This window comes from Biomphalaria glabrata, chromosome 9, assembly GCF_947242115.1.
Source record: "Biomphalaria glabrata chromosome 9, xgBioGlab47.1, whole genome shotgun sequence".
NCBI classification, from domain to species: Eukaryota; Metazoa; Mollusca; class Gastropoda; family Planorbidae; genus Biomphalaria; species Biomphalaria glabrata.
This window is the reverse complement of record NC_074719.1, coordinates 24,958,452-24,973,042: the sequence shown is the minus strand read 5'-3', so window position 1 is coordinate 24,973,042 and position 14,591 is coordinate 24,958,452. Positions and strand designations below refer to the sequence as shown.

The window sequence follows — 14,591 nt, the reverse complement described above, 5'->3', positions numbered from 1 at the left end:
AAACTTGTGACTAGATAAAGTCAAACTTGTGACCAGATAAAGTCAAACTTGTGACTAGATAAAGTCAAACTTATGACTAAATAAAGTCAAACTTGTGACTAGATAAAGTCAAACTTGTGACTAGATAAAGTCAAACTTGTGACTAGATAAAGTCAAACTTGTGACCAGATAAAGTCAAACTTGTGACTAGATAAAGTCAAACTTGTGACCAGATAAAGTCAAACTTGTGATTAGATAAAGTCAAACTTATGACTAGATAAAGTCAAACTTGTGATTAGATAAAGTCAAACTTGTGACTAGATAAAGTCAAACCAGAGACAATCATGAGACATACGAGGCTTGGAGAAATGGAAAACCTTAGCCGTTAGATTTAGGATACAAAACAAAGAGTCGTGTGACGTCAAAATGCTTTCGTCGACATAAACTCGATCCAAACAATGGAAGGATAAATTGCAGAGATTACTTGATATCACAGTGTTTCTAGCAAAACAAAACTAGAGACATTTAGAGACGTGATTAACGTGGAGTATTTGTTTTAAAGGGAGTTAACTTGAAACGGTAGAAATGTAAATTCAGTTCTAACAAAAAATATATAAAGTTGATAAGACGCAATGCCCACAAAAATTCAGACTTTATAAGTTCTCAAAAGATATACTTATCGAGACATAATGGTTGCTATGAACTTGGGTGTGTCGTTAAACAGCACACTTGACATCACACACTTGACATCACACACTTGACATCACACACTTGACATCACACACTTGACATCACACACTTGACATCACACACTGATCAGTTTTAAGATTTGAAAAAGGGTGGGGAGTGGGAAGCTGATGAGATCAGTTCTTAGACCTTAAAATGTCGAGTTCGACGATTATGCAGTGTCTGGAATCCACGGAGGAGTCAACTACAAGCAACTTTAAGAACCAACAAAACAGTTTTACTCTTTCAATAGGGGAGAGAAATATGGAGGTACAGATCTTAGAGAGGAAGTGGAGATGGATTGGTCACACCCTTAGAAAAGATACCAACAACAGAGCTAGTCAGACCTTAGAGTGAAACCCCCAGACAACAAGACGTAGAGGAAGACCAAAAAGAACACAGTGTACTAATGAAACCGAGAGGACAGGGAAGAGCTGGGAAGCCATAAAAACTTTCTGAGACCCTGGAGAGTGGCGTGTTTTTACTAGGGCCCTATGTTTCATGAGGAACGCAAAGGAAGTAGATGATGATGATTTCAATATCTGTGAAAGTGAAAGATGCTTTTCAAAATTTAAGTTAAGAGCTATTTGAAATCGACTTAAAGGACAGTCACAATTTTCATATCTGGCGATTTTTGTCTACTGAAAACGTAGTCATAACATATTTTGGCTTTGATAAATTTATAGAAAATATTGGAAGTTTGAAATTTAGTAAACAAAAACAACTTTAATTTGTAAATTAGTTTAATAATTAACTATTAGTTTTTAAGATATTTGTTACTATTTGTTCCCTTCATTGTATTTTACGAAATTTAGCACTATTTTTTCTTTCTTCCTTACAAACCTAACAATATATAACAGCTTCTATAAGACGTTCATTTAGGTCTAATAAAGAAAACATATAAAAATATGTTGATTGATATTGGTTTTAATTGTCATGATCTTGCATGCATGTAATGTGTGGCGTTTTATGTCTCCAGAGACGTCATTTTTCCTTTGATATTTCTCTTATGACTGAAGAGGGTCATCCTTGATACACAGCTGTAGTCAAAGGTTGGGTATCTGTAATCCCCAGGCGCTGTATCACTTTCACTCTTCTGTCTTCTTCTAGTGTGTAAGCCGTCTGCAATCCAGGACCTTTCATTTATGCTTGCTCATCCCCGTGGGTCTATCCAGTGCCACTTTTCCAGTGCCACTTTTTCCAGTGCCACTTTTTCCAGTGCTTCTTTTTCCCAACTGTAAGTGTCGATTTTGAAGAACTTCATGTCGCGTTTAGATACCATAAAAGAAGGCGACCAGCGGCTCTCCTGCCCTCTATTAGATCACCATACAAAATATCTTGTTGGAGTCGACGTTGCGACATTCTGTGAACATGACAAAGCCAGCTAAGGCGTGTACTGCTAAAGACAAGCCAGTTGTCCTAACTCCCAGCTCTTCGTAGCACTTCTTTATTGGTTATTTTATTTTGCCACCTTATAAACAATGAGCCTTAAGCATCGGAGCTGGATGATATTCAGTTATGTTTTCGTACCAAGTGAAGGTTAACCTTGTGTAATAAACATTCCAATATGGACATTAACAATGAACTTTCCAAATAGAATCAATGATCTTTTCTCAGTTTCATAACCATTAATGAATGCCGGTAATTATCTCAATTAGTATTATTTATTAATGACATAGTCCCCCTACGACAAAGGTCTAAGGACAGATGATGAGATTATGTTTCGACAAAAGACCAAATGAGTTGACTGCACTGAGTGACACCCACTCTTGTGACGCCACCGCTAGGCAATAGTCCTCCAAATATTTATTTTTCTGAGCGTATAGAGGTCAAGGCAACATCAACCACAAGATAGCTCATAGTTGTGCGGTACTTTTGCACCAAGTTTATCTAAGTAAACATAGCCATTGAATTTCTGAAAGCGAGGCTATCTGTTTATTGATTATTGATTGATTTTTAGATCTATACATTAATAATAATAACAATACGCTACATGTATGTAACGGTTTTCTCTCGCAGCAGTGCAATCTTATATATTGTATAGACAATGAATATAAAACTGGTTTGAAATATAATCAATTATAAAACTGTTCAGGAATAAAATGAGTCAAAAGAGTTGTCAGAAACAAAAAGGGTTGCGGACTATTTATGCATCATAAATACGCTTTAGAAAACAATAAATGAAGACACTTTGGATACAAAAAGGAATGTTCTAAATAGATGTATCTAGCAAACATAACGATCTAGCGACTTCTCAAAGATATTGGACACAATTACTATTGAATTAAATAAAAGATTAGTTCCGCATTCCTGAGAATATTTTTTTTAATTAAGGGATGTGTCTTATTAATTGTCTGATAAAAGATAGCTATTTTATTTATATGGTAATTTTGGGGGGAGATTTTTCTAATGAGCTGTTTGTTGATTAGACTAGTGTTTTGTTTTATTATTTGTTTAGTGTTTTGTTTATCTATTTGTTTAAGTCAGATATATGTCGTCTAGTTAAAGTAAGTTTAAAAGAAACATAAGTATACAATCTTCTAAAGTCATAAGAACTTCACAAGTAGAGTGGTTAGTATGTCGCCTTGAGAATGCGTGAGCCATGAGTTAAAATTCAGGTCGTTCCCCAACCCACCTTTTTTTTTGTAAATGCTTTTTAAAAAAATAGGTAAAAATATTTCTAATCGCACAGATTTATTGTTGTTGGTCTAGATCTATTATACATTTCATGACCTGATTGAACCAAACCAGTTGATACAACTACACTTCGTATCAACTTTTTAAAAAGTATTTTTTTCTTATCTGTTTTGTCACTTTCTGTTGAAATCGTTCAGTTCACTTTTAAGTTTAATGACAAAACTTAAGAGGCAAAATGTGTAGGTGAAGTTGCTTTTATCTTTCTTTATATTTAAAGTAAATGAATCAATATAAATTGTTTTTATTTTAAAAAAAATTATAAATACTATTTATATACATGCAAAGTTCAAAATAAATATGAAATATGTCAATATATATTTCTAGCATGAAACCTGTATTATTGTCTCACGGAGACTATAATAGATAGTTACTTTGTGTAATATTTTACATTATTGTTTTTTTAAGCAATAAAGAAATGTGATTTTTTATACATTTATGTTGTAAAATCGATAATCAATTTTTTTAAACAACTTTTAATATATTTTTCATTATAAAATTGTTATTGTTCGCACATCAACATCTATAATACCTTAAGAACAAAACATAAGACTATTGAAAAAAAAACAATATTATACTCTTTTCAAGCCCTTTATATTTTTTTTTGTAATTGTCTATAAAGATGCTAATGCTTGCTTTCGGAGTGACCATTTACAGCGGTTTCTGTACATGTTGGATAAAAGGGAATAACTTTTCCTTCAGACTTAAAGGGCAGATGATTACCGACGGTTAACCTCAAGCAATGTTAAGTACATATTACAATTATTTGGACTCAGGAGAGCCCTAAAAATTCCGACATTCAATATCTAGCCATCACTGAGATTCGAACCTAATGCACCTTAGCTCGGAAACCAAGCGCTTTACCTCTCAGCTACCACAAGTGTGATTCAATTGTCTTTTTTTCTAAAGCATTATTTTAGTAAAGCGAAAATATAGAGCATTCATTGTGTGGCTCATGACTCTTAGTAGAAATGCCTTCTTGATCTTGTGTATATTTTAGATAAAACTAAATTACAAATTCAAAATATATTGTAAAATGAATTGATTTCAATTGCATTTGAGGTTATGATACCATTTAGAAAAAGCTTAGGTAGACAAGGTCGTTTCTATAGCCATTCTAAACAGTAGTCATTTATCCCTATATTATGACTCTGCGGGTGCAATAGGACTTATTAACACCCAATATATATAAAATGTGTATAATTTATTTCTGGTCAAGGTTAAATATTTGCATTAAAAAACGTCCCATGTTGACTACTTTTATTATCTCCATGTTACGCGATTCTTTGAACAACAATATAGGCCTACTAGACTTAATTAAAGCAGGAACTATTTAAATGTCATCAAATATTGACATGAGTCAAGCTGTAAATGAAAAGATAGAAGAGTACAAAGTGAAGACCATGAACTAAATCAAATATTGATATTAATTTTTTTCTTGATTTTTCTCTTCTTTTAAAAGATCAACTGTGGTATTCACTCTCATTTGAAAATATAAAGCTCAAAGTTTAGCAATTTCTCTAGGAAAATGAACATACTAATATGTTTCTTAACATTATTTGGTAATTTGTAGATCTAGTAGTAGCCTAGTTTTGTAATATTATAGCTGCAGTTTTTATATTAGTACTAGAACTGTTGATCTCAATGCTAGTGTGTTGGTCTGTAATGAAAATATATTTTAATCTTTACGCTATGATATTCAAGCCTGGAATTCATAGAAGGTGGGGTGGGGGAGTGGACAATGATCTCAGAAACGGCTCTAACGATTTTCCTATAAATTTAAATGTTGAGGTATGTCGCTGAGAAAAGAATTACTAGTTCGTTGGCCACACGGGGGACAACTCTAGTTTGACCGTGATCATTTTTCAAAGTAAAAAATAAATCCTATACTCTTAAGCGAGCAATTCTTGTATGTATGTATATATATATATATATATATATATATATATATATATATATATATATATATATATATATATATATATATATATATAAATTTTATTTCAAAAACGGCTCTAACGATTTTCTTTAAAATTTTAAGGTATGTGCATATTAGTGAGAAAAAAATTCTCAACTCATTGGCCACATCGGGAAAACTCGAGGTCGACCGTTATATCGGTTTGAAAATGCCTCATTATCGAAAAATTAACTTTGGCTAGAATGTTTTATGAATGAAAATTTTCCATGACGTAAACGGGAAAAACGCTGCTTACGTCACTAGGCTTACCGCAGTACACTAAATTATTTCTTTGCAAACAATAACGAGTTTTAAAGGATCAATAGACCTAATTAAACATTTGCGCACCATCTTACTGTAGATTGATTTATTATAGAACCATGAAAGAAAAGTAATGAAATTAAATGTGCCGATATAGGATTAGTTATTGTGTTTTAAGTGCTTAATAAGTTGTTTACACTTTAATTGTGTAGAGCGGTGTAGATACCTTTTACTTTGTTGTTTATTTTGCTGGTGACCTCCAGCTGACCAAAAAAGACTGCCTTTGGCATGCGTTCGTCTGAGATTCGTCTCCCATACAGGATACTGCTCTGTCAAGCGTAACTGTCGGACTTAAAGAATTCCCTCTATACAAAGGCCGCGGATACACATTTGAGACCAAAAGAAAATTTGCTGCCGAGGACAGACGCAGACGCTAAAAGAAAATCTTAATCGAGCACCGCGGACAATGGTTATGCTTGCCCTGGATGTGGCAAGATATGTAGGTCACAGCTGCAATCCTCATTAATTTTCGGACTCTAAGACAAGCCTTATTATTATTATTATTTTGCTGGTGAATTATTACCATGTGTTCATGCTTCAGTGTCTACCTCTCCTGTACCAAAAACAAAGGAAATGGTCATAACACAACTTCTCTTCGCCTTACTTGCTCACACTAAACATGATATCCATCTAGCGGTCAACGAGTTTGCGTACACTGCAGCCTCTTTTGATTTAACTATAAACCTCGGTAAAAAGCTTGGAGTTAGGGCCAGGAGAGATCTGAATGGATGGATGTGTAAAAGCAGGCCATAGCACCACTAGGATGGATGGATGGCAAAAGCCGGTATGAACTTCCTATAGTCCGACAGTCAGGCTGAACAGGGCACGTATCCCGTATGGGTAACGAGCATATTGTTTGGCGTAACAGAGGTGCCCCACGGAAACGTTTCTTTAGAAAACTAATGCCATGATTTAAGTCTAATAAGAAAAAATTCGCCATTTTACTTTGTCACTAAGTGCATGTTTTACCCTATAACGTAGAGAAGTAACACTGCAAAGACTTTCTTCCAAGCCAATAATAGTAGGCCTACAATAGTTTTACGCAAAAGATGGATTGTAAAACTATAAGACGGACGTGAGCTGTAGTTTGTCTAGACTGTAGGAGGACTTAAAAGACTTTAAATTTAATCGACATGTACAATTAGGCCTACAATTAGAACTAACAGAATACTAAAACAACTCCTCAGATTAGTAGTCTTTATCCGATCGTTCATTTTCGTAATTACAAGAATATTCCCAAAATGACTTCGGGTATATATTTAAGAGAGCGAGGTTCGGCCACCTGATACAAAAATATTCTCAAAATGACTTCGGGCATATATCCTTCCTTAACTAATTATTCATCCGAGCGAGGCTCGGTCACCTGATATTACATTTTAATATAGCTACAGAACTAGGTCTAGTTTTTTGAAAGGACTATCGCGTTCGGGAAAGTCCGAATCTAAGACATAATTCATTCAAGAGTTAAATAAATTAATGTTCATGAATATTTTGCGCATCGTCTTCTAGTCTAAATCACTTGTCATTGAATATTACAAAGTGTAGTAATCTTTACATTCGCTAACCAGGAATTTTGTTCTCGGGGGTAAGTGGGGGGTTAAAAATGTTCCATTGTTTCTTAATCATTCATTAGTTATTAAAGTGAAAAAATACAATCACTCTATAAGCTGAAATAAGGAGATATAGTGTGTTTTTTTTTAAAGTATTTCAATGCTTTTCAAGTTTTTAAATTGAGTTTATTTGCTCACTTATTGTTATAATATCTTCTGTTATTGTTTAGCCCTCGCTCCCTGCAGCGTCACAGCCACCAACGCGTCAGAACTGAACTTGTTTATTAAAAGTTTGGGCAAATATTGTGGACCCACCAGGCTGAACTACGGGTGGACTAGCATGTCGGCCCTGGTATGTTACAGGAGATGTGCTAACAAGTAGGTCCACGTCTAGTATTATAGTGTACGTTAATAGTTTATGGTAATATGCTTTTTAAAAATAATTTAAAGCATTAAAAACAAACAAAAGAAAAAAAGATTACTTTAAAAAAAAAACAAAGCTTATCTAACGGAAAGAACCGCTAATTACAGCAATTTATTAAAAATGGCAGGGTTTAGCCCCCTTTCTGTCATGTAAATAAAAAATTAATTAGTTAGTACTAACTGTTTAAGTAATTGGGTAATTTTTGGGTTGATTCGTTTATTGTCATCGACTATATATAATTCTGCAAACTTTCAACTGAATCCAAGAATAGGTAGATGGAGAAGAAACATGCCAAAACGTAATAAGGGGATTAATTCCTAATATATAAACCCACACCTCTCATTAAGTAGCAGTTATCCCCCTTATATCGATATCAAACAAAATAATTGATAACCAATAATTAATTAACTAATTGGTAAATTTTCTTATTGATTTGTGTCTTGTCTTGAATAATTGTTCAAAGTTTTAACTTTATCCGAGAATAGAAAATGGGAGAAATATACATGTCAAAACTTTTTACCAGACAGACAGACAGACAGAGTCAATGTAAGCTTGGTAAAAATCATTTCCAAATTTTAATATTGATTAAACGCTAGTGAACAAAGAAAGTTGTCCCTAAGCTACGAATTTTTTATTGGCCAAGGCAGTCAAACGAAAGATCCGTTGGACATTGTTAACCTTGAACACTATGAAAATAAAAGTAAAACAAACGTAATATATATTTTTTACAATTTATCATTCTCCTTCTGAATTCGTTTTCATTTGACATGTCGGAGGGTTCAGATCAGTAATCCTACATCTGAGATGAACAGCGCAGTGGTTTCCGGATCAGACAGTTCTCCGTATAGTTTTTGTAATACAGGAAGGTTTTGGGGCCAGAGTCTTTTTAAAGCCTCTGATATATCATGCAGCTTTGAAGGACATGGTCAGCATTCTCTGTTGTGTCCGGGTCTGAGTCGAAAAAATATGCGTTGGTCATGTCGAGATAGCTTATAATAGGTATCCTTTTTCTTGAAATTGGGACTTGAGCTGGTCCAATTCTCATTTATTCTATTATCTATTATTTTCACCATTTCTTCTAGGTAGAGAGGAATTTTCATTTGTTTGTTCATTCTTTTATCCTTGGTCAGTTTGTCTGCTCTTTCATTGCCTTTTAATTCAATATGTGCTGGAATCCATTGAAGAACAGTTTCTTTGCTGTTAGTGTTAATGTTTACAAGGGCTGTCCTGAGTTGCTGTATATAGGAAGTATCCGAGTTTTTCAGGCTTTGAAGGACTGTTTTGGCATCAGTCAGTAAGAGAATTTGGCTGTTTGGTGTACATGGATAGTTTATTAGTGTAGTAGCTGCTAGTACCTTCGATGAAGTCCAGTAGGGAATCGGCGCGTAGGCGCCATTATGCCGTTGATGGTTAGAAAGGCTTTTATCCAACCACCAGGCCTGGACATGGGGCTCTTCACCCCTGTCCTGTCTGAGGGCACCCAGCGGTAGACGGCCATATCGATTGAATGGGCCAGATTGGGCCGTGCCGCGTACACAGCGCACCGTCCCCGATGCTTCGTCACCCGCTATAAGTGTCAGGGACAGTGCTAACTGCGGAGAGCTTGTCTCATATTCATATAATGTAACCGCCACTGTCCCTTGCGAGGGTCGCCAATCCAGCAATCCGGAACTGATGACGACACCCTTTGTGGAACGTCGTGGCGGACTTTTTGGACTGGGTTGTAGGTTACTTGTTCCATCCCCACCCCGAGATAAAAAAAAAACAACAAAAGCTCACCCAGGGAGACATGCTAGAAGGCCTGGTTCGCTACTCGTTCTTTGCCTATCCAGTTCCACCCCTGGACATTTCCACCGGAGGGCCACGCTGAGGCGACGGGTAGATGGAATTTCCTCCGGCTCTGCTAGTTCCAGTGCTTGCCTTTCTGCTCTATGACTGTCTGAGAGATCTCCAGTTGCAATAGACTTTTCCAGTCTTTCTCCATTGGGCCATTCAATCAGTATGCCAGCTCCTCCGTTTGTGTTCGATTTTTGAGAGGATCCGTCTGTGTAGACTCTGACCCATTGGTTGTTGGGGTAATGGGTTTTTAGAAAAGAGTTCACTAATTCCTTGGGCTCTGTTTGGTTGTGATCGGATTTTTTGGTTACGCTTTCGATGCTGTCTCATATAGGAGGGAGAGAACTCTGGTCCCAGGGACGAAAAGCATTATGCTGTTTTGTTGACTCATAGGGATATTTCTTAAGTGGTATTTCTTTTTATGGTTCTGTGATTTCTGAACAAAATTAGTTCTTTTTTGTCGGTTTTGGGTGTCGGTCTTGTGGTTTCTGGATTTGAGTTGGTGCCTGTCTAAAGATTCTATTTTGATGAATTGGGAAAGTTTTTTTTTCTCTTCTTTCATCCAAAAAGACCAGGGCAGCAATTTCCTCCATAGAATAATTGTAATTAGCAAAGCTGAGTTTTGAGTTTAAATCCCCATTCAGAGGGGTTTGATGCTAAAAATACCTCTTCAATATAAAAAAAAAAGCAAATTACACACTAAAATTATTTGAGCGTAGCCAATCCAATCGGGGGTTTTGAGCTTAAACCCCTCTTCTACAGATGGCGTTTGTTTAAAGTTTAAAAACACTAAATGTGGCTCAACAAAGATGGCTAAGACAGATTTTAGGAGTCAGTTATAGAGATCGGGTTTAAATCAAGGAAATCCTATGCCGAACTGGGAGTCGACCCTTTAGTAAGATTGTGAGAGAGCGACGCATGAGGTTTGCGGGACATGTTCTCCCACAAAATGAATTACGCATAAGAAGAGTTGCAATGATATCCTAGTACAACTTGACGCTACTCATTCATTGAGGTCCTCATGGCAGGTGTGAAGAGGCTTCAGACATTACCAGTGACAGATTTTTATGGAAACAGCTTGACGTCAAATGCTCCGAACGGCGCGGTAGGGTCTAAATCAGTAAGAATAGAACATTAGGTTTTTGAAATAAAACTTTTTAATAGCAGGAAAATGCAGGGTAGATACCTCAGAATATACATTTTGTTGGCTTTCAATATCAGAAATAGTGCTTGGCGGCGGGTCTTCGCCCCTCGCTGGGGGAGCTCCTTGCACGACACTAATGACCCTCTTGCTAGTATTGGCTGGGAATCTACAATTTTTCCACTAACTCATGGAAGAACCTATTCTAGGGCACAATAAACGTCTTCCGAAAGAATGAAGGGTCAGAATGCAATAAAGATTATGTACACACACACATAAATACATATTAAAAAAAATTCGCGGGGTGGGGGGTCGGGGGGAGGGGAGAAAAAAATCCCCCTCAAACTCCCCCCCCCCACCCCGAAAAAAAATCCTGGCTACGCCCATGCCATATAAATCAATAGTGCAAGATTTATTACACTTTGACAATATAAAAGTAAAATAATCAACTTCCTCAAATTTATTTATTGATTGGTTTATTATTTTCAATTGATTCTTATTTCATTAGGAACAATGAATAATTGCAAAGTTTCAACTCGATAGGAGGAAGTAGGAGAAACAAAGTGTTACCAAAACTGTACCAGACAGAAAGAGTTGATAATACGCTGTATTAAAATAGTGCCTTTTTAAAAGGAAGTTTATACCTATATCACTCTATTGCAATTATAATGGATACTAGATAGAAACAAGCGTACATTTGGGCTAACAAAATGCCATACAAGCTATTAATAAGCACATTCCTATCTCCCATACTAAAAGTACTTTTAATTCATGTATTTGGAACTATGGTGAAACAAAAGGACGAACGGACATACAAACACCAAAAAGATAGATAACGCTAAATCTCACCCCACCAGGTACTCACAAGCATGTTACAGTTTCCTGTATAACGACAATACCAAATGGTGTACACCAGGCGGCAAGTTATCTCCCTTACAGCCTGAACCAACTTTACAAGAAGGTGACCTCTATGTACTGCTGAGTGATGACGCCTATGACGGGTTCAGGTGAGTTTAGCCATACAATTTATGAAGTGACCATTTTTATGTTCTACAAATTATCTGGAGGCCTAAGGTCGACCTCTGAGAGGAAAAGATGAGTACTCCTGTATACAATAAAGCTCTATATTAAAAGTCTAGGACTCTAGGAGATGAGTTTTAGTTTTTCAGCAGCAACTCCCCTTGAGGACAGCTGCCCAGTTGAGATATAAATAATGCCTACTTCCTACTGGACACGCAGTAACAGCACAGTAAAGTGATGGAAGGTTTAAAAGACAAGAAGAAGTTTAAGTACCGACTTATCATCATTTTTTTTTGTGTACGTCAAATAGGTCGGGACGGTCAACAGATCTTTCAGTTCAACAGACTATAGTCTTATAGTTCGTCCATCGTGGTTCGATGATGACCACCTAGATCATCCAGGGGGCTGAGAGCTTTGCATTGGGGTTTTGTGCCTCCTCATGTGGCTGGCGAGACCTATGTGAGCCCGGAATGTTCGGCTGCACACTAGGCAGGTTATTCCAGCTGGAGCTAGAGTCATTGGCCTTGCTTTTCTTCTCTGGCTCTTTTCTTCTGCCAGCTTTGTTCTCTTTTCCTCAGCAACCAGTGGGCCAGTTTTCACAGCGCGACGTCATGATGCTCTGTCATGTGCCTCTGTCTCCCAGGTGTCTAGGCTAAATGAACGCTTAATTGGCCATACAGGAGTCGTTTAGGGATGCGGTGGTCTTCCATTCTGCAGACGTGTACTGCCCATCGCAGCTGGGACTTCATCAAGATTGTGTGGATGCTTTGCAGACCCGCTCTTCGAAGGACTTCTGGTATTTTTTCCAACAGACCAAGAGTTAGGTGAAGATGGGATATCGGGACTGAAGCCCAATATGACCCGGGGTCATTCGTCATTTGTGATTGGTCATTGTTCACAGTTTATGGTTCTCAGTTCAAGGTTCATTGTTGATATCTATCAGTCAAGCTACCCAATAGTTTTAGTACTGATACAATGTATACAAGTCATTTATATTTGATGCAAACTATGTTCATTGTTGGGTTATTCATTTTGTCTGTTAGGGAATATTAAAAACTCTAATTGAATTTTTTCAACACTGCGTTACTTCGATCCAGTACTTACAAACTACACTATGACTTGCGTGACTTGCAAGACAGAACGTAAGTAATAAATAACAAATCTCTCAAAAGTGAAACGCACAGCGCTCTTGAGTTTTTTATAAGAAGTGAACATTTTTTTGACATGGCCACTCCAAATTTTAGATTCATCATTCAAAATCATCATCTGTCCCTTGATGTCGTAGAGGTGATGTAATAGACTTCCTAAAACCTAAACGAAAATGTCATCTGAGAGATTTTACTACATTCAAATAGTTGAAATAAACCATTTCTTAATGAAATCTGCTCATTGCATGTTTTTATGTCTAAGTGTATGCAGTGGCTTAGCTATGGTGGGGTTTGAGAATTTTAAAATCCCCCCGGATCCCAACTTGAGGGGGGCCCAAAATTAGTGTTTTTTACATTACATATTAAATATTAGGCAATATGCAGGGTCCTCCAAAGAGGTCAAGCCCCCCCCCCCCCCCCGAGCCCCTAAATGATGGAAAATCCCTAGCTACGTCCCTGAATGTATGTTTGCGGTTGATTTTTTCCAATACGAACAAAGGCTAGAAAAAAAAAAGTACTTGATGTGTCTAATTCGTATTTGATTCTATCTAAAATTTGCAAAGATCACGGGGTTATTAGAAATATTTATTGTACCGTATTGTGTTGAAAGAAATATTTGTATGAAATAATTCCACTTTTTAATCAAACATCAACAGACGATAGATTTTTAAGAACAAGAAGAGTTAACCTATTCCCATTGTTAAAGGGAAGACATTATTTCTTGTAGAAAGAGAAACTTATTGGGAATGATTTGGTGTCTGATAAACTTTTGTTGGAGAATAGCTTCATATTATTATTTTATAAAGCGCTTGTCTTCCGAACCCGACGTCTTGGGTTCGAATCTTGGTGAAGACTGGGATTTTGAATTTCGGGATTCCTAGGATGTCCCTGAGTCCATCAACTCTGATGGGTACCTGACTTTAGTTGGGGAAAGTAAAGGCGGTTGGTCGTTGTGCTGGCCACATGACACACTGCTCTTTAACCGTTGGCCAAATAAACAGATGACTTTAACATCATCTGCCCTATAGAGTGCAAGGTCTAATAGGGAGCTATGTAGGGCATATTGATTTTTTTATTTTGCTTGGACACCTTTTAAAATACTTTTTGGGAAACTTTTTTTGTTTTTGTTTTCAGTTTACGAGCTTTGAATGAGACGACGGCAAATGTTGCCCGATACAATAAGAAAGTTAATTATACAGTCGCTCAAGAAACATGTCAATGTATGAAGTCCTCACTATATGTTCCCAAGACCACAGACAAATTTCAACTTCTGCTGGCTTTACTTAACACGTCAAGCGGGGTAAATCACTGGATAGGGATGAATGACATTGAAATTGAAGGTCAATTCGTATGGACAGACGACGGACAGGTCGTTGATAAAGGATTGATGTTAGAACTCTTTGAGAACGGAAAACCTGACAATTACGGCGGCCTGGAAGATTGTGTTATGATCACTTTTTATAAGCTCAAGGGAAGATCATTCCTTGATGATCTTTATTGTTCTGCCAACAGATCATTTATATGCGAGAAGTATCTTTAATTCAACTTATTAGATTGTATTATAATTTTATACTTTTTCAAAGTAAAAATAAATGTAGATATAGCCATAAAACTAGGTCTAGATCTAGAGCCAGCGTAGGTTTTTAAAGAGATATCGCGTTCACGATTGGAATAAATATCCAAGCATTTCGTGTTCGTGTTTTTGTCTATTTCAGAAAGTTTACGTTGAAACGAAAGAAAAATTAAAAAGATCATCAGAGGACAACGGCTTGGAATGCATCAAAGGTGGAAAAAT

The 14,591-nt window shown here is 36.5% G+C and overlaps 1 protein-coding gene across 1 annotated transcript; it reads left to right on the top strand.

Annotated features, from left to right (window-relative positions):
- The first annotated feature begins 8,814 nt into the window (after positions 1-8,814).
- Positions 8,815-14,336, top strand: LOC129928376 (collectin-10-like). Its single transcript, XM_056042595.1, has 3 exons — positions 8,815-8,945; positions 11,486-11,635; positions 13,931-14,336. Exons 1-3 carry the CDS (start codon positions 8,815-8,817, stop codon positions 14,334-14,336), a joined length of 687 nt encoding a protein of 228 aa, XP_055898570.1.
- The last annotated feature ends 255 nt before the right edge of the window (positions 14,337-14,591 follow it).